Source organism: Manacus vitellinus, unplaced genomic scaffold (assembly GCF_001715985.3).
Source record: "Manacus vitellinus isolate BGI_N305 unplaced genomic scaffold, ASM171598v3 scaffold_2_pilon, whole genome shotgun sequence".
Taxonomy (NCBI): Eukaryota; Metazoa; Chordata; class Aves; order Passeriformes; family Pipridae; genus Manacus; species Manacus vitellinus.
Genome location: NW_021940208.1, coordinates 7,252,213 through 7,279,389, shown reverse-complemented (window position 1 = coordinate 7,279,389; position 27,177 = coordinate 7,252,213). Strand labels below are relative to the sequence as shown.

Here is a 27,177-nt window from a genome sequence, read left to right as displayed (position 1 = left end):
TCAGGAAGAACTAATGCCATTAAGATTTAAAAAAGGTATATTAGGAATTCTCAGATGGAAGATTGCTTAAAGCAGCAGTTGAGGCTAGTTTCTTGCAGTCTTGGGATGTTGTCCATATTGGCATACTACACAACTGTCTCAAGAGGAACTGCAGTACTGCAGGAGAGTAAAGGTAAAGGTAGGAAATTTTAGCCTAAATGAATAATGATGTTGCATTCAGAGGTGAGCTAAATGGCTGATTTAATGTTTTTTAACAGGTTCATGTCAATCTACTTCTAATGGAAGCTCGGATGCAAGCCGAACTTCTGTATGCCCTTCGTGCCATAACTCGTCACTTAACCTGAAGGATTTGCTGGGCAGGAGTAAAGAAGTTTTTACTGAGTATGTAAAGACCTTTTGAAATAGATACACACCAGAAGCTGTTTGTGATGTAGCATCAGGTTATTCAATTCTCTAGTGTCAAAGTTTAGCCGTGCTTCTTGGCGGCTGTAATGTGCAATGACGTGTTTTATTTTCTTGATGCTTAACATTACTAATGATAACAAAAGTAACACTGAGGAGCACTACTCTGCATTGTTTCCGCCTGGATTTCTGCGCAGTGGTCAGGATCCTGAAACTGTTTTTATTATATCCAATCCTAGCGCTTTGTTCTTTAGGCACTGGAGTGAAGTGCTTAGAGACTTCTTTTTCCAAGCAATCATTTTTCAGATTAGTGGAGTCCAGCAGAAGATCAGTTTTGCCTGTCCTGAGAACGTACCATCATGTCCCGACTCATGACAGAGACACGCGGGCTGTGTTGCATTGAAATGCCCACTGGATTCTTCTGTGTCTCCCGGAGACTGCTGCCAGTCACTGTCTTACTACAGCAATTGGAGGTGATGCGAGATGTGGATGCAAACATCGAGCACACTTTAATGTGAAATTAATCTTGATAAATCCTACAGCATGCTACTGAAGTGCGAAATTCATCTGCTTTGTCATGCCCCTTCCCAAGAGAAGAGGCCTCATGATTTGCCATTTCAGTCACACTTACTGTGTTTCAATCATGCATAACCTTGTTTTACTGACAGTCACCCTCAGTTGTCCTGACAATATCCATGCTCATCACATGTTGCAATTTTTTTAGTTGGCACCTATAAAATTAATACGCAGGCTGACCAAAAATAGGGTTGTGGGTTTTTTTGCACTCTCTCCTTTATCAATGTTGTAACTAAGGAAAGTAAAGGAAGGCTAGCATATCTGTTCTTTCATATTGGATGTATAGAAATCTACTTCCCATAACTTTTTCATAGCATGAAATTGTAATATTCAAAGTTTAAAAAGTTTCTATGCATTAGTGTGAGTGAACAAAAGAAAAGTGCAATATTTAAAAAGAAATCAAGCTTTTTTCCCTGACATGCCACTGCTAAAGTGTCCTTTTTATATAGCCATAAAGAAATTTTAAAACCAAATTTCTTTATTGTCTAAGGCCTAGCAGTTTTGTTTTAGCTTTTACGGCTTAAGACAACCTGATACTGAGATGCCAAAGCATCCCCAAAACAAAGCATTTTTGGACAACCAGTAATATTGGGGAAGGGAAGAAATAAGCTGCCAAAAATGTCACACTTTTGTGCTGGTTTTTGTTGCTTTTGACTAATTTTTAAGAGCACAAAATGTTGATATTTATAGCTTTATTTTGTATTGCATTAATGAACCAGTGAAGTGCCTAAAGAGATGCTTAAACTTACCCAGTAGAACACAAGTTGTCACTGCTTCAACTTTTGTCTGTTGGTTTGGACTTTTCATATTTCTTTTGAGGAGGGTGACCTTTATTTCTGTGGCATACATTCAAAACTAACTCGTCAGGTTTGATTTTAATATTCCATTGGATTGTAGAAATTAATACAGAATTTTTTTTCATTAGTGATTGCGGAATAGTTAAAAAAATACTACCAGTCATATTTTGACACTTTTCATTTACAAAATCCTGGACCAGTACTCTCTTCTAAAGTTAGTTTTCTCTTTTTTCCCTTTTATGATCCTTGCTGTGACTTCGCATGTTGGTTTTTCCGCTTTATCTATCTGTTCCAGATTGGAAAGCTAAATGATTGTACACTTTTCTGCACTTTCAGACTGCAGACTCTGCATGTGAAAACCTTTTGAGGAAGAAATCAGTAATGAATTTTTTTAATGCCGTGTTGGCTATTTAGAAAACTACCCAACAGACAGCATCAGACTGTCTTCTAGAGAGAGCATTGGATAGAACATCAGATTTATTTATCTTGTATAGCTAACTGCAAAGATTTCTCAGAATTATTGAGATGCTCATGTGTATGAACTTAGATTAACTTTCTAAGTTGTTATGATTCTTTTTCCTCCCTCCTGTGATTGTAGTGGCCATACATAATGGCTTTTGTGCATAGAACAGTTCTGCTGAGAGAAGTTTTCATGCAATACTTTTGCTTTTTTCAAGTGATGGGAACTGTTCAGTATTATTTTGAATTCCTTTGTTTTGAAAAGTCAAGTAGTTCTCAAGAAGCACAGCTGAGCTCTGGAAAGGAGGTGAAATTAGACTTGGGTAACTAATATGATGGCTTAGTTTCCCTTCAGAAATGCAAAGACTTCTTGGGTAGGTTGAGTTTTACATTTGGAATCATGAGTGCCTTTACTTCTTTCATATGAAATATACTTGCTAGCTCAAATGCCTTCTGAGCAAAGTACATGACCAGATTTGAAATACAGAAACCATAAATGGATTGCTTCATAAAATTTGTAGTAAACCAGTGTTTTGTTTTGGTTTTTTTAAGGTGCCATATCAAGTCACATATGGCCTGCAAGACATTCCGTCATAGGAAATGTCATTGTACAACTAGTTTGCTATTTCAATTTTTTTTTTTAAATATTAAATGCAAACTTGAAACATCTGGTAAAGTTTTCCACGTGGCATTTTTTTTTTGCATTTACAGTGCAAGAATTTATAGCCTAGTTTTTACAATCAAATTTTGGGGTTTTAATAGATGTTTGTTCAGAATAGGTGTTTAAAGTCAGACAATGCTACCATACTCTTTTCGCACACTTTAGGTTCACACTGTGCCAAATTTTAATGTGCAAGTGTTCTTGGATTTTTTTTGCGTTTTTAAGCACTCGTGAATGTGAATCTTCACACTTCATTAATATTTTTCCTAAGAGTACGGTAATCATTGGAAAAGTAGATACTCTCCCTCTGTGTTCCTTTATTGAAATTGGTAATTACCAGCATTGTTAGTCTACAAAATCCCAGCCATGACCAACATAAAAACAAAGTGTACAGTCTCCTGTCTACTGAAGAGAAAGCTTGGTAGGTACAAATTAACCAACTAGCACAGGGAACACTGTAAGTAGGGAACAGAGCTTTTGAGCATGGACAGCTTCTTATCATTGCAGAGTCACTTTAAAATGTGTTGCAGTAGAGTACATCCTTGCTGAAATTCCTACATTCTTTTTTGTAATAAAGAGAAGTGAAAAAGGTGCCAATTGGAGAAAGCATTTACATTTTCCGGAACACTCTACCCACAGCTGAACATCACGAGACTGTCATCATACAAGAACAGAAATAATTTTTAAAACAGAAATAATAATTTTAAACTTGGGTGCATTTTGTGCAGATAGCTGCTACAGCTACTATTGTAGCAGAATTTTGGTGAGCTGTAGATGGATTTATTTTCATCAAGGATGAACTGAAACATATATCCTTTGCCCTAAAGCCTTCATTAAAATGAAAATCATAGAATCACAGAATATGCTGAGTTGGAAGGGACCCATCAAGATCGAGTCCAGCTCCTGGTCCTGCACAGGACCATCCCCAAGAGTCACACCATGTGCCTGAGAGCACTGTTCAAACACTTCCTGAATTCTGTAAGGCTTGATGCTGTGACCACTTCCCTGGTGAGCCTGTTCCAGTGACCAACCACCTTTGGAGTGAAAAACCTTTCCCCGATATCCAACCTAAACCTCCCCTGACACAGCTTTGTGCCATTCCCCCGAGTCCTGTCACTGGTCATTGGTCTTGAGACTGAAGAGATTGGCGAGGTCTCCTCTCAATCTCCTTGAGGCTGAACAGACAAGTGACCTCAGCCACTCCTCATATGGCTTCCCCTCCAGATCCTTCACCACCTTTGTTGTCCTCCTTTGAACACTCTCTAATAGTTTAATGTCTTTTTTATATTGTGGTGCCCCAAACTGCACACAGAACTCAAAGTGAAGCTGCACCAATGCAGAGTAGAGCAGGACAATCATCTCCTTTGACCAGCACCTTGATCCTTGAAAAGGATGTACTTTCAGCTGTACGAGTTAAAGAATTGCCACTATCAGCTCTTCCTATGTATTAAAAAAAGCCTTTAAGGACAGGAAAATCAGTGATTGTAAACAATTATATATGTGGGTCTCTGTAAATGTAAAACAGATCAGAACAGAACAAAAAGGAAAACATTTTGCTGCTCTGTTACTTGAGTGCAGAAGTTCAAAGCACCAAATTCTTCAAAAGTATTTTTGTTTGTAGTGATGCTGATAGATATTTTCATGGGTTTGGAAAAAGCAGCTAGCTACCTAAATTTCAGTGGACATTTAAGCACCCAGGCACTCGGCAAAATCCTAGCAGGTGCCCACTTGCATTTTTGAGTCAAATTTTTAAAGAAACTTAGTCACCTAAATTCAACAGAATACAATTAGTTTCCATAGAGATTAAAGGAATAATGTGTACCAGATCCATGTGATTTGCAGCAATTGTTAATGAAATGGGTTGTTTTGGGGACTTAATGTAGGCTTACAGAAATCTCTCCCAAAGCAGTTAAACTGTAAGCTGCTGCTCTTGCAGAACAGGTTCTCAATGTTTCTCATGCATGTGTGTTTTCCATGAACATAGGCATGCATTTCAGGCTCATGTTCCAGAATTTGGACTCCCTTTCAGAAGAGCTGGATTATTTAACTTCTACTTGCAGAAAAGATTCATTTGAGGTAGTAAGTGGATAACTTGTGCCTGGGCTAAAAAGTTTTGGCTAGAAAGAAATACTGAAGTCTTCTTGATCTCAAGTGATGTTCTTTCAGTTACTTTCCTTAGAGGTTTGGATCCTTCTCCCGTAAGGGATGATGTTGCACAAAATAAAGGAAGAGGGGAGTGGATTCATTTTAAATGAACTTTCCCAGAGAAGATCTGAATATAAAGGTGTAAGAATTAATTTTCTGTTAATGATCATTCCAAGAGCTGGACAAAATTGTCAGTTTTCACTATCTGAACTTCAGATTTACAGTCCCTAATGTCCCCCAGCACTATGTCTATCTGAAGAGATGCATCCACCAGCTTTTCTGTATCTAGGAATGTAAGTGAAAGTTTTTATCTCCAAATGAAAATTAATTTAGCATTTCATACCTACTGCATAGATCACAGGTGTGGGAGATGGAGAGAGCACAGTAGTATGAGGAAACTTTAGGAGCATCTTGATCAGTGTTAATTTATTCTGTAGAGCACATTTCCTGTCATGTGGTCATGCTGCTGCTCCCCAAACACACATCAGGTCTGTTTTGCAGACATTTAATCCTTCTGCCACTCATTAGGGGCAAAAATTGTCATTTTCCAACCTGTCACCACCCCCGTCCTTCATCAAGTGCTTCCTGTCTTCCCAATTCACAGCCCTGAGCAACCACACAGGGACAACCTCCCAGCCTTAACTTTGAAAAAACAAGATTGAATTGAGTGCAGAGGCTCTTTCTTATGTTTAGAAACACTTAATTGCCATATTAGGTTATTTCTGGACAGGAAAATTCTATATGTGGTTTGAAAGGATGAAACTCAGTATATTTAGGTAGCATTTGCCAGTAGCATGTAAGAGCCCATCTCTGGAGTTACAGTAAAAATCCAGTGGATACACTAAGGAAACACTTTCTTTGGCGAAGCACCCCATGTTTGAGCTATTCAACTGTGCAGGTTTCTCTGAGGGACATCTAATGGGGGATTTGAGGTCCCTTTGTGCCAGGCAGGCTTACAGGGCCATTGGGTCAGCATCCCCTCAGGTGTCTTGCAGCCTGGCAGACTGCATCCAGCCTCTGGAACAAGAGGATTTGGGTTTTTCACTTACCAATGGGAAAAAAATCCAAATGCACGCTGTGGAGTGGCTGCTGGAGACAGCAGCAGGGTTGGGTATTTCTATGGGTACTGAGTATCACCAGGGCTTGTGGAAAATAAAAACCTGAATTCTGCCCTTGTTCCTGACAGCAGTTAGAGGTGGTACTGAAGATGCCAATTATTTTACTAACTGTGGGGAGCAAGCTGTGCTATCAGCATCAGGAGGTACAGATCACAGGCATTCTTGAGGGGATACGGCCAGCACAGGAGGAGTTGATGTGTTGGTCAGTGGCAGAAACTTCACTGATGTGTCCAAGAGGTTCTTTTCTATGCCTGTGCATAGGGGAGATGGTGGAAGATGCCTCCTTCCAAGGTGTCCAGAGGGCTGCTTTGGGAAAAGGGCTGGGACCCTTTGCTTACTCCACAGGTGGAGCAGGGGAAGGGAACCAGTCACTTCTGCCCAAGAAAAACTTGCCACTGTTGAATTGCATTTTCTTGCCCCCATCAGGCATTTGACGGGAGTTTTCAGGCAAAATGGGTGAATCACCAAGCGTTGTGTCTCCAGCTGAGGGGTCTGAGGGGCAGCGACAGCAGCAGGTCCGAACATGCACTGTCCAAAACTGTTTCTCATTCCTCACTTCATGCTCATGTCGTGCCACCAGACCCAAAACTCTTCCCTCCAACCCGGCTGCCACATGCCCAGGTGCCTGCAGGAGCAGCCCACTCAGGGTGGTGAGTAATGCAGCCACTTTTAGGGAAAAAATCATAGTAATTAGGCTACAGCCCTTGGACTCTGCAAGGCAATGCAGTCAGAGATCTTTCCACAACTGTGACCAGAACTGGATATAAACTGTAGCTTAAAAAAATGGGAATTTTGTAAACTTGAAATCTCTTGGTTTTACCCTCTTCTCCTTTTGCTGGAAAGCCACACGATGAATGTATACGCTTTATCTTTCTATCTGACATAACTGAAAATCAGACTGCCAACTCCTTGTTTTGTATTAGCCTTTTTTTTTTAAAAAAAAAAAAAGTTTGTGAGCAATATATGTAGCATGCTGTGAACGTCTGTTTTGATCTTTATAGTTACTCTTTAATCCATCAGTATTAACACCAGTTCTTTTTTGTGTTCCCCTTGGTACTTCGTATGCAGTGTAAGCAGAAGCTGTGATCGGCTTTGCAGTCCTGTGCCATGTTACTGTAACTCCTTGATTTTTTAGGAAGCACCTGACTGTGGGCCACCCTGGGGCAGGTAGCGTGCCCGTACACGACTGCCACTTTTCGGTCTCTTGTACTATGTATAGTTTTAAGTAGAATAAGCTTTTTAACAGAATATTGATGCAGTTTATGAGTCACGCAGGCTGCAAGTGTCTGGTGTGTGAGAGTCTTTGTATTTATAGTTGTTGGGGTTTGGTTTTTCTGTTTCGTTGTTGTTTTTTGTTTTGTTTTTTTTTTTTTAAATTCATAAAGTAGCAAACTTGATAAACATAGCCACTTTAAATTTCTCTTGCTAAACAGACCCTGCTGTAGATAAAATACCACTGTAGATACAGAGAGGAGTGCCAGCTGTTCTCTCTGGACTGTGGGTGAGCTGAGCCCCTCTCTGCAAAAAGCACGATCAGAGCTGCACGGCCACCCTGTGTTTGACTACGTTTGGACCCAAACACCAGGAAGGCTTGGGTCTGGCATGTGTTTCAGCCCCCTGTGCCCGTAAGCCTGCCACTGGCTGTCCCCCCACAGTCTGCTCACCAGTGCCTGGGGGGGAACATGAGCCTTGCTGGGGTGAGAGGGATGGATGGACAAGCCGCTGGACTGCAGATGTGGTCACGGTGTTCCTGCAGCTGAAAAGCTTCAAAGCCTCTCTAGAGTGCAAAAATTAGCCCTTGTTTTGCTGTCTGCAGAGCCTGGCACGTCGGGGAAAGAAGCAGTGCTGGCTCTCTGTTGGCAGCCATGGGTCTGAGCCCCCTTGGCTGGGGTGGCAGGCAGGCCAGGGCAGGCCAGGGCAGGGCAGTGCTGTGCCCGAGGAGGGGTGTTTCATTGCATCTCCCACCTCTGACCCTCTGGACAGGGGGTAAATTGTACCCAGCCCAGCAGCTCTCAGCTTCTTGCCTCCTTCTGCCACAGCCATGTGGGTGTTTCAGGATGGAGGGTTAAGGACAAAGCTCTGATCCTGCTGCTCCCTCCCACCACCACAAAGTGAGGAAGCGTGGTAGCTCTATGGGTCCCACAGTCCCTACAGCATCCTGCAGGCAGGTGGCACATCACCTGTCCTGCCTCCCGGCCCACCTGCCCTGAGCTCTGGAGACAGGCTACAGGCTTCATACTTTCACAGGAGGTTTGCCTGCAAGGTGAGGCAGCTGCTAGGAGCTCACTGTGGGTTCCCAGAGCAGCTTTTATCCTTTTTTTTTTCTGTTGTTGCTGGTTGGGTTTGTTTTTTTTCTGCAGAGGACAGACTGACCTAGTGGGATGGATTTTTTTTTGTGTGTGACTTTTGTTAGTTTTTAAGTTACCCGACTTGAATTTATCTGAACAGATGCAGAAGGAACTTTTTTTTTTTTGTGAGTTAAGAGACAAAAACGCATTTTTAAACAAAGGAATCATGTATTAACATTTTAACAGCAATTCATAAATCTGCACTTTTTATGAGGTTTTGAAAAATCTATTTATAGGTACGGAACAATGGGGTTTGTTTAAAACTGTATCGCATTTATACTTGCTGAAATTACTTTCATTGTTATCAGTAGGAATTTCATTGGTTAAATAAAATGGATAAAACCTGTTTCCTGTTTGAGCCATCATTTACCACATGCTGGGGAACACATCTCTGGAGCAGAACATTCTGTGTTTTGGGACAAAATCCAGTCCTTGAAGTGTCTTTCCCCTTCATGCCCCTGTTGTGGGTTTTAATCTATGTATTATTTAATACAGAGGTTATTTAATTCCTCTTCCAGGATGCCCAGAGTGAACTCCAGAGCAGCAGTGGGTGAGATCCATAAAACCATGAAGCAAATGAGAAGGAGAGAGGAAATGTGTGCCAACAATGCTGGCTCAGGGCAGTGCCAAGCTTATCTAGCAGCCAGATTGCCCCCAAGTCACCCAGTCCTGCCCTCTGCCCCATCCAGCCCCCAGGGAAGGGTGACTTAGAGCTGAGGGATCACTAGTCGGTTTGTCCTAGGAAAGGTGCTCAGCTCCCCTCTGAAGAGACAAAACTAATTAACACAAGCTGCAGACCTAGGGTTTTTTGGGTATATCTTATCCTCCAGCTGCAGGATGCTCAGCTGGCCTATCTTCACAATGGAAATAACTCCTTTAGTTATTTAAAGTTCAGAGGTACTGTGTGTGCTCCGAGGAGGGCTGTGACCAATGGCCATTACCTGCTGGCATCTCTGACTGGTTCAGCTTCATCCTGCCCTGAAAAATGCACTGATCACAATAAAATAATTACATACATAATACATATTCTTGAGAGAGAGAGAGAGAGTATATATATATATATATATATATATATATATATGTACATAAAGGGCTTATTTATTTACTTTCAGTGGGAATTTCAAAACACTGAAAATATCTGTCATCTTAGATCTAGGCAGAGCTTTCAGTCCCCTTACAGGCACTGTGGCTGTCACCTCTGGGCACCAGCACCGTTGTGAAAAAGATAATAAACTTTCAGTATTCCTCAAAAACAAGGGCTGCTGTAGAATTCCTGCTTTAGTTCCTAGAAGTATCAGAGGACAGGTGAGCAGCAGAGCAGGATGGTGCTCTCCTCAAGTCTGCCCTACCCTGATTTTGGTCCCTGCACCTTCCCCCAGCACGTGGTGTGAGTACTCAGACAGGGGTACCCAGCACAGGCAGAGGATAGCCCCACTCCCCCACACCCTGTCCTCACCTCTCCAGATGGTTCCTCCAGGAAATCCAAAGCCAAAAAATATCTCTGTGTGTTGATGATTTCCCAGAACTTCTCCTTGACCATCCACCTGGCTGCCATGGCTCTGCTGCCGTCTACCCACTGCCTGCTGCGCCCACACTGCTCACCCTGGAACCAGCCCATGGCCAGAGACCCCCACAGACCAGAGGGCAATGGCAGACCAGGGACCATGTCACAGGGATGCTCGTGTGACCATGCTGGTGGCTGCGGGACAGTTTCCCTGCAGCCCATAGGTGACCCCTGTGGGATGCCCCTGGGATCTGGGAAAGGGCCATGGGTGGGCAGCCATGGGCTGTTCATTGGCTGAACGTCCCTGGGGAGACACCTGGCTGGGCTGACCCCAAGCTGCACCAAGTCCCTTCCCTTCTCACAAAGCACGGGGAGACACCCTGGTGTGCCCCATGACCAGCATCAGCTGGGAGTGCAGCCACACTCATGCTCCCAGATGCATCCAAGAAGGCACGAGCAGCAGCAGGCTGGGCAGCAGCAGTAGCGTGCCATTGCAACCAGAGATCAGCTCTCCACTCATGGCCCAAGCAAGCCCACATCCGTAGGGGTGGATTTCCACTTGTGCTGGGGTCTCCTTTGCTTCTTCCCAGCATCGCCTCAGGCTCCTCATGCCTCCATGGCATTGGGAAGAAATGGTGATCAGCCCTGGACCCCTGTACAAAACTGTCAGTGGAAGTATATTCTCCAGAGCGTACATGAACTGCTACTGAAGTGCACCCACCAGCATGACTTCATTTCAGCCACACACACTTAATTAGCCCAAATTATAGGCAAAAGGGGAGCATGCAAACTCCCCCAAAAAACTTCTAATGGGATCATGATGGAGCAATCTGGTAAGGCACCTGGCCAGCAGAGCAGAGGCTTTACAAACCTGAGCTAGAATTATAGAGGTTATAAGTAACATCACTCATCATCCTAATAAGCTCATTTAAATATCATTGATTTTTGTACACTTTTCAATATATAAAAGAACATAATCACTGGAATTGTATTTCTTTCTAAATTAAAATCTACCCTCTGTGTCCTCTGCATGTGGTTTTTGTCACTGGGCTTTCTTCAGACCCTTGGAGCAAAACTGGAACATTTCTGACATGCAGGAAAGTGCTTTTGCAGAAGGGAGGTTCTTCTCCTCCTCCTCCTGTCTGGAACTGGTGTTCAGAGTATCAACATATCTAGCCAATAAAATGTTGCCAAAAACTGGATACAGAAAATACAACAAAATATGTGATTTCATCTAAAATGGAAGCGTTTTAGCAGTCGTGACCTGTGACATTCAGTTTTGAATTGCCCAGGAAGGAGTTCCCCAGTAGTAGTTGCTGCTGCTGCATGTGACCCCACCAAGAAGGGTTTAGCATCAGCCCAGACCCCCTTTCCCATGCTGACCTTGTGGTGCCGTGTCTCTCACAATGCACTGAGAGCACCAGGACAAGAGCTGGGCTGGGGAGATGGTGCTGCCTCAATACAGGCACTTAATTTGCCTTGCTAAATTGCCTAGCTAATCTCTCTTGGCTTCCTCTACAGCCCATGGAGAGAGGGAGAGACTCCACCAGAGGGTGACATCTGCCCTGAATTATCTCCTAGGAGACTCTGATCCACCTGCATAGGGTTGGCATGCAGTGTTCAGCTCACAGAAGATTAAACTGCAGCTTACATCTGCAATACAGCACAGTGATTTGAAAAAATCAGCTCAGAATACAGTATTAGATTTAAGCTAAGTCCTAGCCTTTTTATTTTCTAGTTTTTTCCTGCCAAAAAAGAAAAACAAAACAAGAAAAGTACAATTTTTGGAAAAAGAATGAACAGAAGCAGCTCAGCTGGAGGCATCATTACCAGCTCTACTTAGTAGATCTAAATGCAGAATCCCCACAGCAACAAGAGGTCCAGAACCTCAGTGTTGTGTCCTCGTGAGTCCCTGCAGTGCCAGCAGGGTACACTGGGGGAATGTGCTCTGTGAGGAACACCTGCATCTGCTCTCAGCTGGGAATGGGAGACCGAGGAAGAATGAGACTTTGAATACACTTCTGAGAGAAATAAAAAAACAAGTATCAGGTTCTCAGATAGATCCCACACTACTAGATCCTTGAGGACCCCGCCCATGTGGGGATGATATGAAGCATTACAGGATCTGGGAATGGACAGAACTGCCTTTAATCACTGGAGCCTGAGCACTTGTTCCCTTGTCCTTGATGACACTTGAAAGCAGGTTGTAGCAAGGTGGGGGTCTGTCTCTTCTCTCAGGTAACAAGTGACAAGATGAGAGGAAATTACCTCAAATTGCACCAGGGCAGGTTTAGATTAGAGATTAGGAAAAATTTGGTCTGGAGTTGGAACAGACTGCCCAGGGAAGTGGTGGAGTCACCTACCCCGGGAAGTGTTCAGAAAACATGTGGATGTGGCACTTGGGGACATGGTTTAGTGGTGCACTTGGCAGTGCTGGGTTAATGGTTGGACTCAATGATCTTAAAGGTCCCTTTCAACCTTAACGATTCTATGATTCTATCTGAGTTGTCATCCTCCTTAACTGGTGGGATGATGAGCCTCAGATACCATTTGCACCCCTCTGACACCAGGATGCCTGTTGTTACCATTAAAACCTCTTCTGCAGCCATGGGCTCCATGCTCTCACAAATCCCTGAGAAGGCAGCCCCTTTGCTCCACATCAGATACTCATCTCAATTTTGAAAAGTGCAATGGTGTTTTCAAGTGCAGGCTGTCACCTACAGTGCAAAGGTGTACAGTTACACCCCGCGGATGCCTGAGGGTGAAGGATGAACTCAGCCACCCCACAAATGCACATGATTTGCATTAACTCAAAAAACTGTGAGCCAAGTTCTCTGGGGTCTGGAATCATTCCACACAGGTCAGGCCAACTCATGTGGTTGAGGTGCACACAGGGCTTAATCCCATCTGTTTCAGTGGGACCACACACAAATCCGTATCCCCATCCAAATGTGGCTGCAAGCACTGTGGGTCATTTCAAGCAGCACTCGGGAGGCATCAGACCCTGGTATCAGTCCTGCCCGTATGGAAGGACTTAGTGACCCAAGAGCCTTCCACAGGACTGTGGGAAAGATCACCCCACCTGTACCATCATTTGGGTGAACCACATCTCAAAGGTCTTCATGAGTGGAACAAACCCCATCAGCCACCAACCCCAGCTAAGGTTCATCAGCCCCAGCTTTAGGCATCCAGACGAGGTGCCCAGGTAAAAGCCTGGTGAGATAGTCATACTGAATGGAAGGACTCTGGTGCCTGCAAAGAAGAAATTTTAAATGACTACATTTGGGTGGCATAAATCCAGAAAGTGATGTCTCCATGAGTCCATCCCTCTGGAGCTCCTCCACTTATCTCAGTAGCTTTTTGATGTCAGGACCAAGCAGAGACCTGCTGCAGCTCCTGGCTTTGGTCCATAACTGTCTTCTACCAGTAAGTACTGGGGGTTTGGAAAAGTCACACAGTGACATCTGCTCCAGATATCCATTCCTCACCATGTTAAATTAGTTTAAAATATCAAGTTATTAATAAAGATGATACTGCAGAGGATTTTGAAACCTCTGCTTCAGTTTTGCAGACAATTTTGCTTGTGGCTCAGTAGAAAATGGCTTCTACCTCCCAGGAATAGTCATAATTTCAGTATTTTTGGAAAGGACACAGGGTTTTTTCTGCCCTTACAAATGGGAGAAATTACACATATGCTAAGGTGGGCCATGGCTGAGGGATACTCCTCTGAGATGGAGACAGCCATATTCACATGCCAAACCTACTGTTAGGCAGAAGCAGGTGCTGAATGTCCACATCCAAATCTCTAATCCAGACCCTGGGCTGCTCTTGGATGATTCTTGGCCTTGCTTGTTCCAGCCTGGTCCTGAAAAATCTTTTCCACTAAAAATGGTAAATTGCCATGAAAAGAACTCTGTTTGATAAATCACTCCATTCTGACAGGATATCTTTCCTTGGAGATTTTCCAAACAGCTGTAACACTAACACCACTGGAAAGTCTTTAGGCATTTCTGCTTGGCTAGAAACACCAGTTCTGTGGAAATCAATGGCAGATGTTGCCCAGTGAACCCATTCCCAAATCAAAGTAAGTCCAACAGCCTAGGAGACTGTGCAGCAAAGAGAAATCGTCCCATGCCAAACCCACAGTATTGCAACCACACTAACACACACACCCTGGACACACCTAACCTTCCGTGCTCCCAGACAATCCCTCCTGGCCAAACGAGTTACACTGGTATTTATTTTCCAATATCTTTCCCATTTTCTGGCATGACTATGCTGGAGAGATAACCTGTGAACAAGCATGGCTCGATTCCCTGCCGAACAGGAGCAGCTCCCTAGCTGGAGGGAGGGACGGATCTGGTGATGGAGCTCCACACAGAGGTGAGGAGCTCCAAAACACACAATGGCAGCAGAGGTGTGACCCAGAGGGCCTGAGCCCAGGGCTGTGCTGCTGGGGTTGCTGAGTCCCTCTTCCATTATCAATGCCTGGTCCCAGAGTGGATGCAGCAGAGACCAGGGTCACCTCGAGGTGCAGAGACCCCTGTGTCGAAGCTTTGGGTGACCTGGTTGAGGCAGGGACACCTTCCACTAGACCATGCTGCTGAAAGCTCCACACAACCTGCCAACCTGATCTCAACTGTTTCCAATGATGGGCAGGCACAGCTTCTCCAGGCAACCTGTGCCTGTGCCAGTGCCTCACCAGCTTCTACACACCTGAGACGGATATAGACTCAGCTGCAGGGGTTCGTCTGCCCAAAGACAGGTATTTGCAAAATGTAGGTGTCAACATCTGGTTTACTCATCCCAGGATCTCCATACTGTCAGAGGAGGAAAATTGCCACTTTCAGAGTGTGCTTGTTCTCCTTCTAAAGAAGTTGTGATAATAGGCCGGTCCAAGGAACAGCACCATACAAGAGGAGCTTGTCTCTGTCGGCTGTGAAGAACCACGCTGCTGTGATGTGATTTCTGTATCAAACTGGCCATCATGCTGCACCCCAGCTGCATCTCATCGCATCTCACAAGAATCAAAGCATCCCCTCTCCTGGCACATACAGAGCTAAATTTGTTGCATGCAGCTCCTCAGCTTTTACCTACATATTCTGCAGCTTAATCAATTGAGTCTTAGAGTGTTTTGAGAGAGGAAAGGTGTTTTAAAAGCACTAAAAGCACATAAAGGCCATTAATATCAGATGTCAAGCTGTAACAAAGAACAACTGTGCTGCTGATGCTTTCTCGATTAGTCAGGGCACCCTGGATTACATTATCTCATTTGCAACTACCACAGAAAGTTATACCAGCCCCACTTTGGAAAAGTCATTTTATTTTGTTGAAACCATATGTTTCCAAGGATAGAGTAAAGCTCTGGAACCATAAATCATACCTAGATAAGAATAATCTCAAACAGCATTTTGTAGCAGGATGTTGCTTGTTCTGTGATAATTGCTCAGCATTTGAGGCAGATTTCCCATCACCCGCCCAGATGTGTAGCCAGGAAGAAAAATGCCCCATGACAGTTACGGTTCTTAGCGTTTGAAATCTAAGTGTGTGAAGACAATTTTAGTAACACTGTTACACATCTGCCCAAATCCTACAGAGCTGCAGTGCCTTAGATTTCAGGGACTGTCCACTTGCAGTCAGAAGTCATAGATACAGTAGAGACCTGGGGGCCTGACCCGAGCTAGGCTGGGGAGTGACTGTGATGGGGATACAACAATCCAGACCTCTTGAGGTTCCCCAGCTTTGCTGTCTCTGGGAGCACATGAGCTCCCATATCACTGTGACTGGGCACTGCACTGGAGATGCCAGTGGAACTGGGATGCAGGGGTTGCTGCGTTAAGGTGTAGGCAGGCTGCTCTGGGTGAAGAAACCCCAAGAAGTGCATCCCTGGCCACTGAGCAAGACTTCACAGCTAAGATGGGTCAGAGACAAGGCCAAACAGAAGGCACGAGACAGGCAGCTGTGGGGGGCAGCTCCTCCTCCCGTGCTTGGGTTGCATTTGAGAGCTACTGCCACAACACGTGCCTTCAGAAGCTGCTGGGGATCCTGGGTCCCCCAGGCTGGGGTCCCGGTCACCCCACTCTGGCATCTCCTGGGACCTGAGCTGGATGCTTTCCTGCCTTGACAGTTGTCATGCAGCCCAAGAGGAGTGGTGGGGTTGAGACAGGGTCTCGTGAAGGAGGGGGAAACCAGCTCTGCACCTGTCTCAGCAGCAGAAAAGACATATTTGAGTGGACACAGATGCAAAGTTTAGTTTGGAGAGCATTAGCAGGCTGCTGTTGGCCTGCTGGGAGCAGCAACCTGGACCTCGCCCTTTGCACCCAAAATCCCTGAAGTAAAACACTGCTGACTCTACCCACTATAGCCATATTGGCATACAAAAGCCGCCTTTCCTCTTGAACAAAGCCAGCACTGATTGCAGATGGCCTCTCTTTCTCCATAAACCAGCTGTGCCCCACGAAGGGTGAGACAAGGAGTCATCCTTTTTTACCACTAATCCCGCAGCCTTCCTACTTCATCCCCATTGTTGGCACCACCAACTTTGCCATTTGCACCACTGCTGAACAGGGTGCCACCTGGTCAGGGTGTGCTGATCTGGGACATACACGCACATCTGCTTGACTTGGACACAGCCCCTGAGCTAAGGAAACAACTCTCTGTCCCATCATGAACCAGGTAAATCTCCTTTTCCCTTTTAATCCAACTACACCCAGCTCAGCCTTGCTGCAGGCAGCATGACACGGGCAAAGCTGTTGTGTTAGTAACTGGGTTTTCTTCAACCCAGGACTGGCCACTACCAACAGAGCACCACTGGGTCTCCTATGGGATGGCATCACCTGCTTGCTCACTCGCAGGACTCATTATGGGATGCTGTGGCAGATCAGAGGTCCACACCAACATGGTCCTGAAGGGAGGGACAGAGATGGGAATGAAGGGAAAGATCCATATATGTAGGACTCCCAAATGCCTCTTGGAGTCTAGCAAAAGTAAATACTGCTGAGACATAGAGCCTCCCTCCTGCAGGCAACTGCACCAAGAGATCCAAAGCCCTGGGGAAGGGCAGCAACCCTGTGCCCTCCTCCAGCAGCAGCAAATGTCCCTGTGGCCCTCATGTGGCTGCAAACCCTTGATGGTCCCCTGCAAATCCCCTGCGTGTGCGCCAGCTGCAGTATCCCAGATGTCAGGGAACATGGCTCATGCTGTCAGGGAGAAGGGGTGAAGAGTGAGATGATGAGCAATGCAGAAGAAGGGTTCATTCTGCCTCCGATATTAAGATGTCTGCTTGTGCATGGGCTCACTCGGCAGGTGTTTACACAGCAAAACACATCCTGCACTCCAGGACCCTCTCCTGCCTCTCCTCCCACCTGACAGTCTGTAGTCCCCTGTGTGCTTCAGGAACAGTCAGCTCTCAACAGAGGCAAGGCAGGTGGCAACAGATTTGAAGCCAAAAGTGCGATTCCTGGATGCCGCTGAGCTTTGGAGCAGGCACAAGGGCTTCCACGCTCAGACATTCAGGGGCTTAGACCTTCAGAGAACATCACATCTTGAAGCTTCAGGGATTACACCTTCAGTGGTCACCAAGAGAGCAAGGAAGGGTTGGGGGAAGATGGCCTTGGTATGGCTAAGGGAAAATGCTTTCCCACTATGTGAAAAAATGGGCAATGGGTCTTTTCTTGCAGCAAGATCCACTCCATTTCAGATGTCTGGAAAGGCCTGAGGACAATGAGATGCACCCAGTTGCACTCCCTCCACCAGTGGGACCCCAGTGCAATGAGCAATGCAATCAACATCAGGACCTTGCCCTCATTCCACCTTGCTCCCTGCTGTTTCCCAGCCCCAAGTCCTTTCACTTTTGTCTCCTTCTCTTTTCTTCAAGTCCCAGAAAACTCTCTGTAACTATAATCCTTCTCTGACCATCATCACCTTCTTAGCATGGATGGGCTCCTGCCGAGCTCACTGCCACTGTGTAAGTCTCAGTGTCATCAAAGCTGGAAAGAAATAACCTCGTACCACATTTAGTGAGCATTTCCCAGAGGAAGCATCTTGACACCTGCAAGTCACAGAAACTTTGTTGCCTGCACCAATAAAACCCAAACATTTTAGAACAGGCAGAATTTGAGTTACAATGGTGGTGGCCCCGAGAGACATTGCCTCGGCCCTCCCTGTTATTCCCCAGTCAGTTCATAATGTCACTACAATAAATACCAGAACAAAATTGACAGCATTTGTCCACATATCTTAAAGCATTGCCCCACTACTCCTTCACTCCGTGTATTTGCAGCCTTGGTTTCCATCCTTATCAGTCATCAGAGGAGCCTTTAGGGACAAATCGTTTGACTATGTGAGCAGCCAGGTAATAAAAGCCATGCAGAACTGCGACTGTGGCATTGATGACCAGAGAGAAGGTGCCCCCAATCCCGGTGGCTATGTCTTTAAGGACAGATGGAATGGCACAGATGGAGTAGTAGGGGAAAGCAGCGAGGTGAAGGACAAACCCCACTGGGATGCTCAGGATCCTGTAGGTGAGGGACACCACATCTTGAACAATTTGCAGAAAGCCCAGGAAGATATTGACGATGACCCTCCCCAGATCATAAGGAATGCTTATGAGCACCATGCTGATGGCTTTTAGGTAGGACAGCAACCCACTCCACAAGCTGTAGAGTCCATCCAGAACTGTACCACAAACTCGCTTGACAACAAGCCACAGAAAATAAAACACAAATTTCACCAGCTCCACAAAGACATAGATGAGGAGTTCCAGAAGTTTGATGAAAGGGGTAGCAATGATGCCAGCCACTTTTCTCACCCAGCCACTGTCTTTGGTCTCCTGGTTGTCAGTTGTTTCTACTTTCTCCCCAGAGTGGATCTGACTGACAGCTTGCAATACTGCCTCTCTTTTCTCCTGGTTTTGTTTGTCTTTCCCACAGTCGCCCTTGAACAAGTGAACTTCTGCTAGAAGCTGCTTCTCCAGCTCTCCCACCGTGAGGTCTGCCAGGCTGTTTTCATCATTAACCTTTTTCACTAGTCCCAGGGACCATCCGTCTGGAGCATCACAGCAGGCTGCCAGCCATAGGCTCTCTGGCACTGACACCTTGCCTTTAACTCGGGCACTGGAAGGAATTGCACCCGCGAGGAGATACAGATGATCCTTCTTGGAGCAGTGAGGGATCAGAGCTTGCTCCACTACCTTCCTGATGTCTCTGTGCCAGTTTTTGCTCAGAGCTGGGCTTAGAGGGACGGCATTTGTGAGTGTGTAAGTGGCCATCTGGAAATCCTTCTCATGAAGCAAGCTGGGATTGAGCAGCCCTCTCTCATAGCCAGAGCCCACATAGTCTGAGGTCAGGGCTTGATTTGCACCAAGGTTGGCCACAGTGCCAGTGATATCAGCTTCATGCACCATCTCATGCAAGTCATTTTCTGGATCATCTATCTGAAACAGTAGAAAGAAGAGTTATTGGATGCAATTCACCTTTCTAGAAAGCAATGTATAAAATGGGCCTTCAAATGTACTTTTCATTATGACTGCTACTACATGCCATACCTTGGATTGAAATCCTGCACCGCCTCCTTACTTTCCTTGCAGTGCTTGAGAGGAGTGTATTCTCTACTTAGCTTCCCTGTCAAACACATAGGTGTAGGCTGCAAAGGATACTTGCAGCTCTCCAGTCTGGTCCACAGCACAGCCTCCAGAATCTCACCAGCCACCTACTTTGGCTTTTTTCTAGAAGAGATTTGAATAGATGCCTTGATTCAGGACCATGTTCTCATCATCCTACGATGGTGGTACATGAAGTTCATTAAGAAGCTACCATGCCACCTTAATTCAGTCCCTCTGAACTATCAAATCCAAGCCATGGGGGGGGAAAAACAACCCCTGGTATCTAAGATGCCTAGAGAAGGCATTTACCTCTCACCACTTACTGTGTAAGAAGCCAGAATGAAGACAGGCACCATGTCAGGTGACCTGAACTTCCCTCCCTTGAACAAGAGACACAGTAGTGAGTTCCTAGGGCTCTTGCTGGGCTGATCATTAGTAGTCTGATCCTCCTGTCATTAATAGTCTGAAACTCATCCTTAGTGACCGCACAGCTTCTGGCATAACATGGATGAGAGTGCCTCGATGGAATCTGTGCTACCTGCTTGTGTCTGGAGTGTAGTGGAGCCAGAGGTAGCAATTACTGCAGTGGGAATTTGTCCTGGAGTCATGCACAAGGGGAGGGGGCAGGGTAGGGGGGAGGCAGTTACAGCAGTGGAAGGAGAAGCACTAAATGTCAGGGTGTGTTCAGATCTTTCTCAGAAGCATTAAATGTCAGGGTGTGTCCGGTCTTCCCCAGGTGGCTGCAGCCATGTCTCCTCCACAGTCACTCCCATTGACACTGCCTGTAGCCGCTCCAGAGGGCTGTGCCAAGATTGTTATTTTCATTCCCAAATTAGAGGGTGAACATGTTGGTAGAAGCTCGGGAGTGCCAGACGATCTCCAGCAGTCACTGCCTCCAGTAGTCTCTGTTTCAGAGGCTGTGGCCCTCAGCTCCCAGCACTGTGCTGGCCCAATTAAACCTGCTGCCTTTGCCCCTGGCCTATAAACTGTTTACTGCACTAATATTGTACTTCAGAGACATCTATGGTAGTCAGTTCATAGTCTACCTTGAATCACTGCCCAGTCATTCCCTGTCCCCTGGTCACCCTGCAGTGCACTTGGACAGACATCCAACTATGTCCTTGCAACCTTACAGAGAGTTTGCATCCACATTACCTTCTCAGAGTTCACCAGCCTGGGCTGAGAGTGAGGGTGAAAGGGCCAGTGCCAGCAAGTGTCAGCAGCTGTCCATCACCCTCACCTGGGAACTGCAGCTCTGGCTGGCCTCCTGCATCAGCCAAACCCCTGCAGTCAAGGCACAGGGCTCCCTCTGCACCAAGCCTGGTCACAGTGCCAAGACTGGCCATTGCAGAGGGCTGCATTGCCTCAACTTCCAGCTGAAGGATGTTTCTTGCTCTTCATTTTGAAGCATCTAATTCTTCTTGCTTCAGGACTGGAAGGACACAGTGAGTCCCATGTGCTGATGCACAAGTCATAGCTTTTTTTAAATGTACCATTTTAAAAAGACTTATTCTGCACTACTGCTGACTTATTCTGCTTCTCTTGCTCAGGCAGGTCAAACTCACAAGCTGCAGCTGGCTGATGAGGCCTGACATTTTGCATTCAACAAAATCACTATCTTCTCCTGCCCACTCCCACCCCCCCATTCTCCCTGTTCTGATGAGATGATGGTGTGCCATGGGACAAGAGATGCACCTAGTGTGTTTAATTCCACAGTACAGGTGAGGGGGAGAGGGCACAGGTGTGAGGCTGTGCCCAGGAACTGCCCTCAGTGCTATGACCCTTCGGAACTCTACACCCTCGCAGAGACACTCATCCCATCTCACTCCCATGGCAAATGCTGCCATACTACAAGGACACAAAGACCCAAGACAGATCAGCTCTGCTTCCTGTCAGAAATTCCCAGCCTACACTAAACAGATGGTATAAACTTAATTCTTCTCTCTTTATGAGCTGTTACATACAAATCTTGTGGTACCTATCAAGAAAATATGTCCCTGGTTACCTGTCCAGCTTCAGGTTTTTGTACATACCATTGGGATTGTTTAGGTCCAATTAAAAAAGAACATGATAAAAATGCAGCTGTGTGCTGTTCATGTGTAAGGCTCTGACATCATCTAGTTATGCTTATAATAACTCATATTATGGTTTGTAATAACTCATGCATAACTGAGGTTTTTATGCCTCCTCCAGCTCAGCCCCAAAGGCAAGCTGTCTCCTGCACTGCATTTAATCTGCATTGTAAGCTACCTTTCCTCACTGCTTCAAAAAGCTTTTGGCTTGTGTCACCTCAAAGCATATCTGCATTCATGGAGTCACCCATGAAGCCACCAGACCAAATAACCTGGAACAGCTCAGGGCAAGATCCAAGCAGACAGGTAAACACCTCATTTATAGGATGGGGATTTAAAAAAAAAATTATGACCTGAACACCTGTATGGATGTTAGCACATAACAATATTGATGCGTCATTAAGCGGGGGGTGCAGTATCGTAAATGGGGCAGAGGCAGAGGGGGATTAAAAGTATGGCAACACACAGTTATTAGGGCAGGCAACTTCATTGCATTTGGTCATTTAACAAGGCAGGACAATGCTACCTCCCAGCTTCCCCACCCGAGTGAACTTCAGCATCCCACTCCCCTTGCTACTGACTCAGGTATGCTTATACCTTTGATTGCAGTGGAAATATTTCATCCAAATTTAGTGTGGGATTCATTTCTCAGGGAGGAGGCAAAGTGTGTCTTATGCCAAGGTTTCTGTAGAAAGACATTGCTCTAGAAGTACCTGTTTCTCTTGATTCTCTACCAAGAGAGATGGCAAGAGCAGCTCAGAGGTAGCTGTACTATAGCTGCACAATGCCACCTTGGTCATCTGCCTGGTGGTAGTCACCAACCAAATGAAAACACAAGGTGATTCATCCAGCCCCTCATATATTAGGATGGAAAAATCAACTCCAGAGTTTTCCATGTCTCTCTAAGCTACAGAAAGAATCAAACATAGAGATTTTCAGACAACCAAAACAAGGTAAAAGGCACCTAAGTGACTTGCTCTCAACCTCTAGGAAATCTGTGGCAGAGCAGGCTTTCAGACCTGTGCCCCAGGGAGTCCCATCAGTACCCTACTCATCAGCCTACCCTTCCTGCTCTCTAATTTTCCACTAATTGCTGAATTAATTCGCTGTTTCCAGCTGCCAGTTGGCAGTGGGTGGCACTGACATTCCTCACACTTCTCACCCAATTACTGCCTCTGTGCTACATTTGGCATTTGTTTCTCAGGCAGACATTCCTGAGGAGGTAGGCATGCAGGGGGTGAGACGGTTTCCTCACCACTTACGTCATTACCCAAAAGAAAAACATATGACAAACCTGAGGCCCTCATCAAAGTGCTGAGTGTGCTTCTATCGCCATTTCTTTCTATTTGCTATGTTTCCGCATCTCCATGTGCATGCACATACCACTATGCAATTGAGCCAGCTATCGCTGTCTTGGCAAGGAAGTTGCCCAGAAAATCACCAATATAACCTCATTGGACTATGCTGCAGAGCAGGTGTTGCTAAGGATTCCCTTCAGAAGCCATCTGACCTAGCCTTGATAGAACATACATAATGGGTATGAAAGCTCTTCCCCAATTTGTCATCCCAGATCCAGTGTGGTAGTACCTGAGAAGGGTGTATGTACTTATTTCTCGAGTTATAAGATTTTTTCATAGTCCAGATTTCTTCCCCTTACAGTTTCTTCTGCAGACTTTTTTCCTAATACTTTTCTGTCTCAGATGGAGGTTCCTGCAGTGAACTGCAGAGCTGCTACCTTCTATCTCTGAGACACCTGCATTTCAGCAATGGGCGAAGGGGACCCGCTAGTGTCAACTAAGAATATAAACCTGCGGGGATGCTTTGGAGAAGCCAGAGCAACTAAAAGCAGCACCTGACCAATTATCTCTAAAGCTGCAGTAGGTTTCTGTGGCAGGATACACAAGATTTGGGGCTCTAGGGTGCTGGCAGGAACAAAGACAAGGTGATGGGTAAAGAGGGAGGGAGTAGAGAGGGGCAGAGAAGCCAGATGGAGCAAGGCGAAGGAGAAACAAAGTTGCTGTGGAAGGGCTGCCCACTGCTACATGGCAGGAACAGCTTTTGAGCCTGCCTGGGCAGGTCTGGAGAGTCAGGCCACAAGGAGCAGGAGTAAATATGGGGTCTAGAGGTTACAGAAAGTGTCAGTGCCCAAAGCAAGTGAGGAAGGATCTAAAGTCAGCAGCTTTACCTTACTGCCTCCATGGCATCGACCAAAAATCCTTGCTCACCTAGGTCTCCTCTTTGTGCTTTAAAAATTCATCACCCTTCTTTGACTCAATAATGGTAGAGTACACAAAACACTTCCCTCTTTTTTAAAAGGGTAAGCAGACACTTCCCACAGCTGCCTGTGAAGTGGAAGGAGAGAAAATCAAAAGGCCAGTAGGAACTCCTGCAACTCAAAGCCCAGCCAAGAGAGCAGAGAGACAGTCCAAGGTGAAGACAGGGGTGTAGGATCTCCTATCTTCGCTACCTGTGGCCTTAGTATCTTATCGCCCCACATCAGGAAAAATAAGCACAGTAGACACTCTCCTGGTAGAGGGGTGAGCTTTGATTCTGGCAACATCTAGCACCTGAGGGTAGCACTCCCAACACAGTGTTCGAACACTACAACCATTCCTGCCCCAACAAAGCACCCTTGTACACTGACAATCTTTCCTGAGCTCAACAGACGGGGTAGCTTGATGTTTACTATAAAATTCCCCAGGATCACTGCTGAAATATCTGAAACACAGCAAAAAAGAAAAGCAGAGGTAAACAGTACATGCTTTCCTAAGGCACCAGCAATTTTTTAAGGATTTCCTTTGAATTTAACATCGTGAAGGCCTTGCTTAAACATGCCAAGTGTCAGGGGAGACAAAAACCACAGAGGTTCTAGCAAAATTCTGCATACTTCTGACCTGACTGAAGCCTGCACGCTCCAGGACACAGCAAGTCATTTCCCTACAACAGTCTGCAACACAGAGACACCAAAAAGCTGCAGCATCAACTTGGTGAACCACAAATGAATGTTTTATCTCGGCTCAGTGAAGCTAAAGAACTCCTATCAACATTGCGATCACAATGGCAACAGAATAAACTTCAACTTGACACTGCGATGTTTAACCCACCGGCAGTTCTCCCTGCCCCCGAGAGCTGGCTCGGCAGGACAGACACATCAGCTGGTGTCAAAGAGGACTTTCCTCTCCCCTGGCATTGCAGCAGCCTCACAGTTTTCATTATAAGCAACCTGGGACAAGGAACTATTTGTTTGCTTAGTTCCAAGCACAAAAATAAGTTCCGTTCATGTTAAATTCATACCAACAGAAGTTCAACAAGCAGATTTCCTGCCTCCTTAGCAGAATCCTAGCCCAGCTTCACCCCAGAGGAAATGTTCACCAGGAACATTTGCTTTACAGCAAAGGAAAAGCTGACTTACCTGCGGTTCAACCAGCCAGTTCTCCTCCTCGCTTTGGGCTGGCTTTGTAAACTTAAAAGCTGAATAAAGGGGGATTTTGTCCTTAGTACTGTAGAGGGTTGCAAAGCGTGGCTCTTTGTTGTACTGCTGACAGATTTTCACATGGAACGGCTCCGTAAATCCTTCGGGTGGGACTTGTCCAGGGAAGAACACGTTACACTCAGCAAAACCAGTTTCATCCTCTCTAACAACTCTGCCCTGGGAAAAGCCTGGGAAAACTGAGATGCAAAGCCAAAATACAATTGACGTCTTCATGGTCCACTCCCCGGCGCTGAGGGAAGCCCCGTCTGCCTCCGCTGGGTACGGCAAAGGACCTATGCTCTAAGTCCATGCAGCAGCGAAACCAGAAAGCGTCTGGAATTCGGGTGTAGCGTGTGAGGGAAATGAAATATGAAACCACAGCCGATCCCTTCGGGGAGCCAGCGCGTTCTGCAGGCAGCACGTTGAGAAACCGACCGTGCGCCAGGCTGCTCTGACACACGCTGCGGACGCCAACTGCCCGCGGGAGATAACGCCAAGCAACCTGAAATCATCAGGCTCGTAGGGAAGAGGAGGAGGGAAGCCTATGGCAGTGCAGGGCTGGAGCTGAGCAGCACCGGCTGTCCAGGCTGGGGCTCAGTGCCGGCGGGGGTGTGGTGTGCTGCATTGCAGCAGTCCCCGGCAGGAATTTTGGCTGACACAGCCAGAAATGTTCCTGGGGCTGTCAAGGGGGATGCTGCAAAGTCAGATTCACCGCCTCAAAGAAGGTATTAGTTGTCCTCTCCAGCCGCAACCCTGGACAAGGGAGAGGAAGAAGAGAGGTGGCAGATGTTGAAGCTGCTGGGAATCCACTTTTCCTCTTTTTGGGGTGACTGTAATCACTACTGCTGCCAGCCACATGCTGCTTAGATGCCTGGGAAAGACATTCACCCCTCTCTCTCCTGGCGTTGTATGGGGCACTCAAGACCCTCCAGTATCACCTCACCATGGCAGATCCTCTCTCAGAAGAGATTAAAAAGTAGAAGAATGAAGACCCTCAGATCACATACCCCTCTAAACATTTTGACCAAACCTGTAGAACTGGTAAAAAAAAAGGGAATGAAAGCGCTCCTCTGAGTTTATGTTCAGCAGAGCAGCCATCTGCCCAGTGAACAGCTGCCTGTGATACCTTGGCTACTGCTGAGTAAAAGGCTATATTCTTTCAGTGACTGGGAAAATTGGTGTTTTCAGAATAGTGGGGATGGAAAGGACAGGGCAGTTCCTCAGAGTCAAGAAATGGCATTTTCCCACCCATGAAGTGAAATGTGATCAGCTGTGTTGCCAACAATTTAAAAAATCCTGGGTGCCAATAGGGCACAAGTTCCTTTTAAAATATGTTTTCCAAGCAAAAAAGTCCAAGTGCTACCATTCCACAAGTGCTTATACAATGTAGGAGTAGTCCATATTACAAGTGATGAAACGGGACAGTGAGTGCTTGAAGTGCCTGCCCAGGGTCAGAGAAGGAGCCTGTAAAATAAAAATAGGCTAAAAATAGACTGCACTCTATAATTCCTCTACTCAGAGATGACTTCTGGAAGTATCAAGACAAGGAAATACGTCAGCATCTCTTAGTGTGGTGATATCATCTGGGGAGACAGAAGCAGGCTGGACAGGATGGGGAACAGCAGGAAATGTAGTAAGTGGGCTTGATTTTGGTCCAGGCAGATGACTGGTCACCCAGGCCTGACAGAAAGAGTTAGTCATGTTCAGGAAAGGAGACAGAAAGGAAAGTACAGACACAAAATTTCATTTTCCTGAATGTAAAAAGGCTCTTGGGAAATCAAGAACTGAAGCTAAACCTTAGCTATTAGATGTTTTTCTGATCCTCAACTTGAAATTACCTGGGCAGCAGAAGAAAATATCTTCTCAGTTGGTCAGAGGTTTTGATGACTCAGTGCTGCAGTAGCTTATCTGCTATCAAGTGCTTTTATGGACACAACAGGGAGTTATACCTATAGGTAGGGATAGGGAATGAGGCCTGTAGGGACTGATGCCAAAAGGAGTAATAAGATCAGATCCAAAACA

The 27,177-nt window shown here is 45.9% G+C and overlaps 2 protein-coding genes across 3 annotated transcripts in view; one reads left to right on the top strand and one right to left on the bottom strand.

Moving 5' to 3' along the window:
* Window positions 1-8,852, top strand: part of SESN3 (sestrin 3) — a 38,363-nt gene extending 29,511 nt beyond the window's left edge. For both annotated transcript variants that reach the window (XM_018071178.2, XM_018071179.2), the window contains exon 10: window positions 258-8,852. In XM_018071178.2, coding sequence (XP_017926667.1) covers window positions 258-344 — 87 coding nt within the window. In that variant the 3' untranslated portion in view covers window positions 345-8,852. The remainder of the gene's footprint in view (window positions 1-257) is intronic.
* A 3,637-nt stretch (window positions 8,853-12,489) lies between these two features.
* On the bottom strand, window positions 12,490-25,779 carry ENDOD1 (endonuclease domain containing 1). The gene is made up of 2 exons (XM_008919337.3): window positions 25,096-25,779; window positions 12,490-19,443 (listed from the first exon to the last, which is right to left on the bottom strand). The coding sequence occupies exons 1-2, from the start codon at window positions 25,387-25,389 to the stop codon at window positions 18,310-18,312; spliced, it is 1,428 nt and encodes a 475-aa protein (XP_008917585.1). The 5' UTR covers window positions 25,390-25,779; the 3' UTR covers window positions 12,490-18,309.
* Window positions 25,780-27,177: the final 1,398 nt, after the last annotated feature.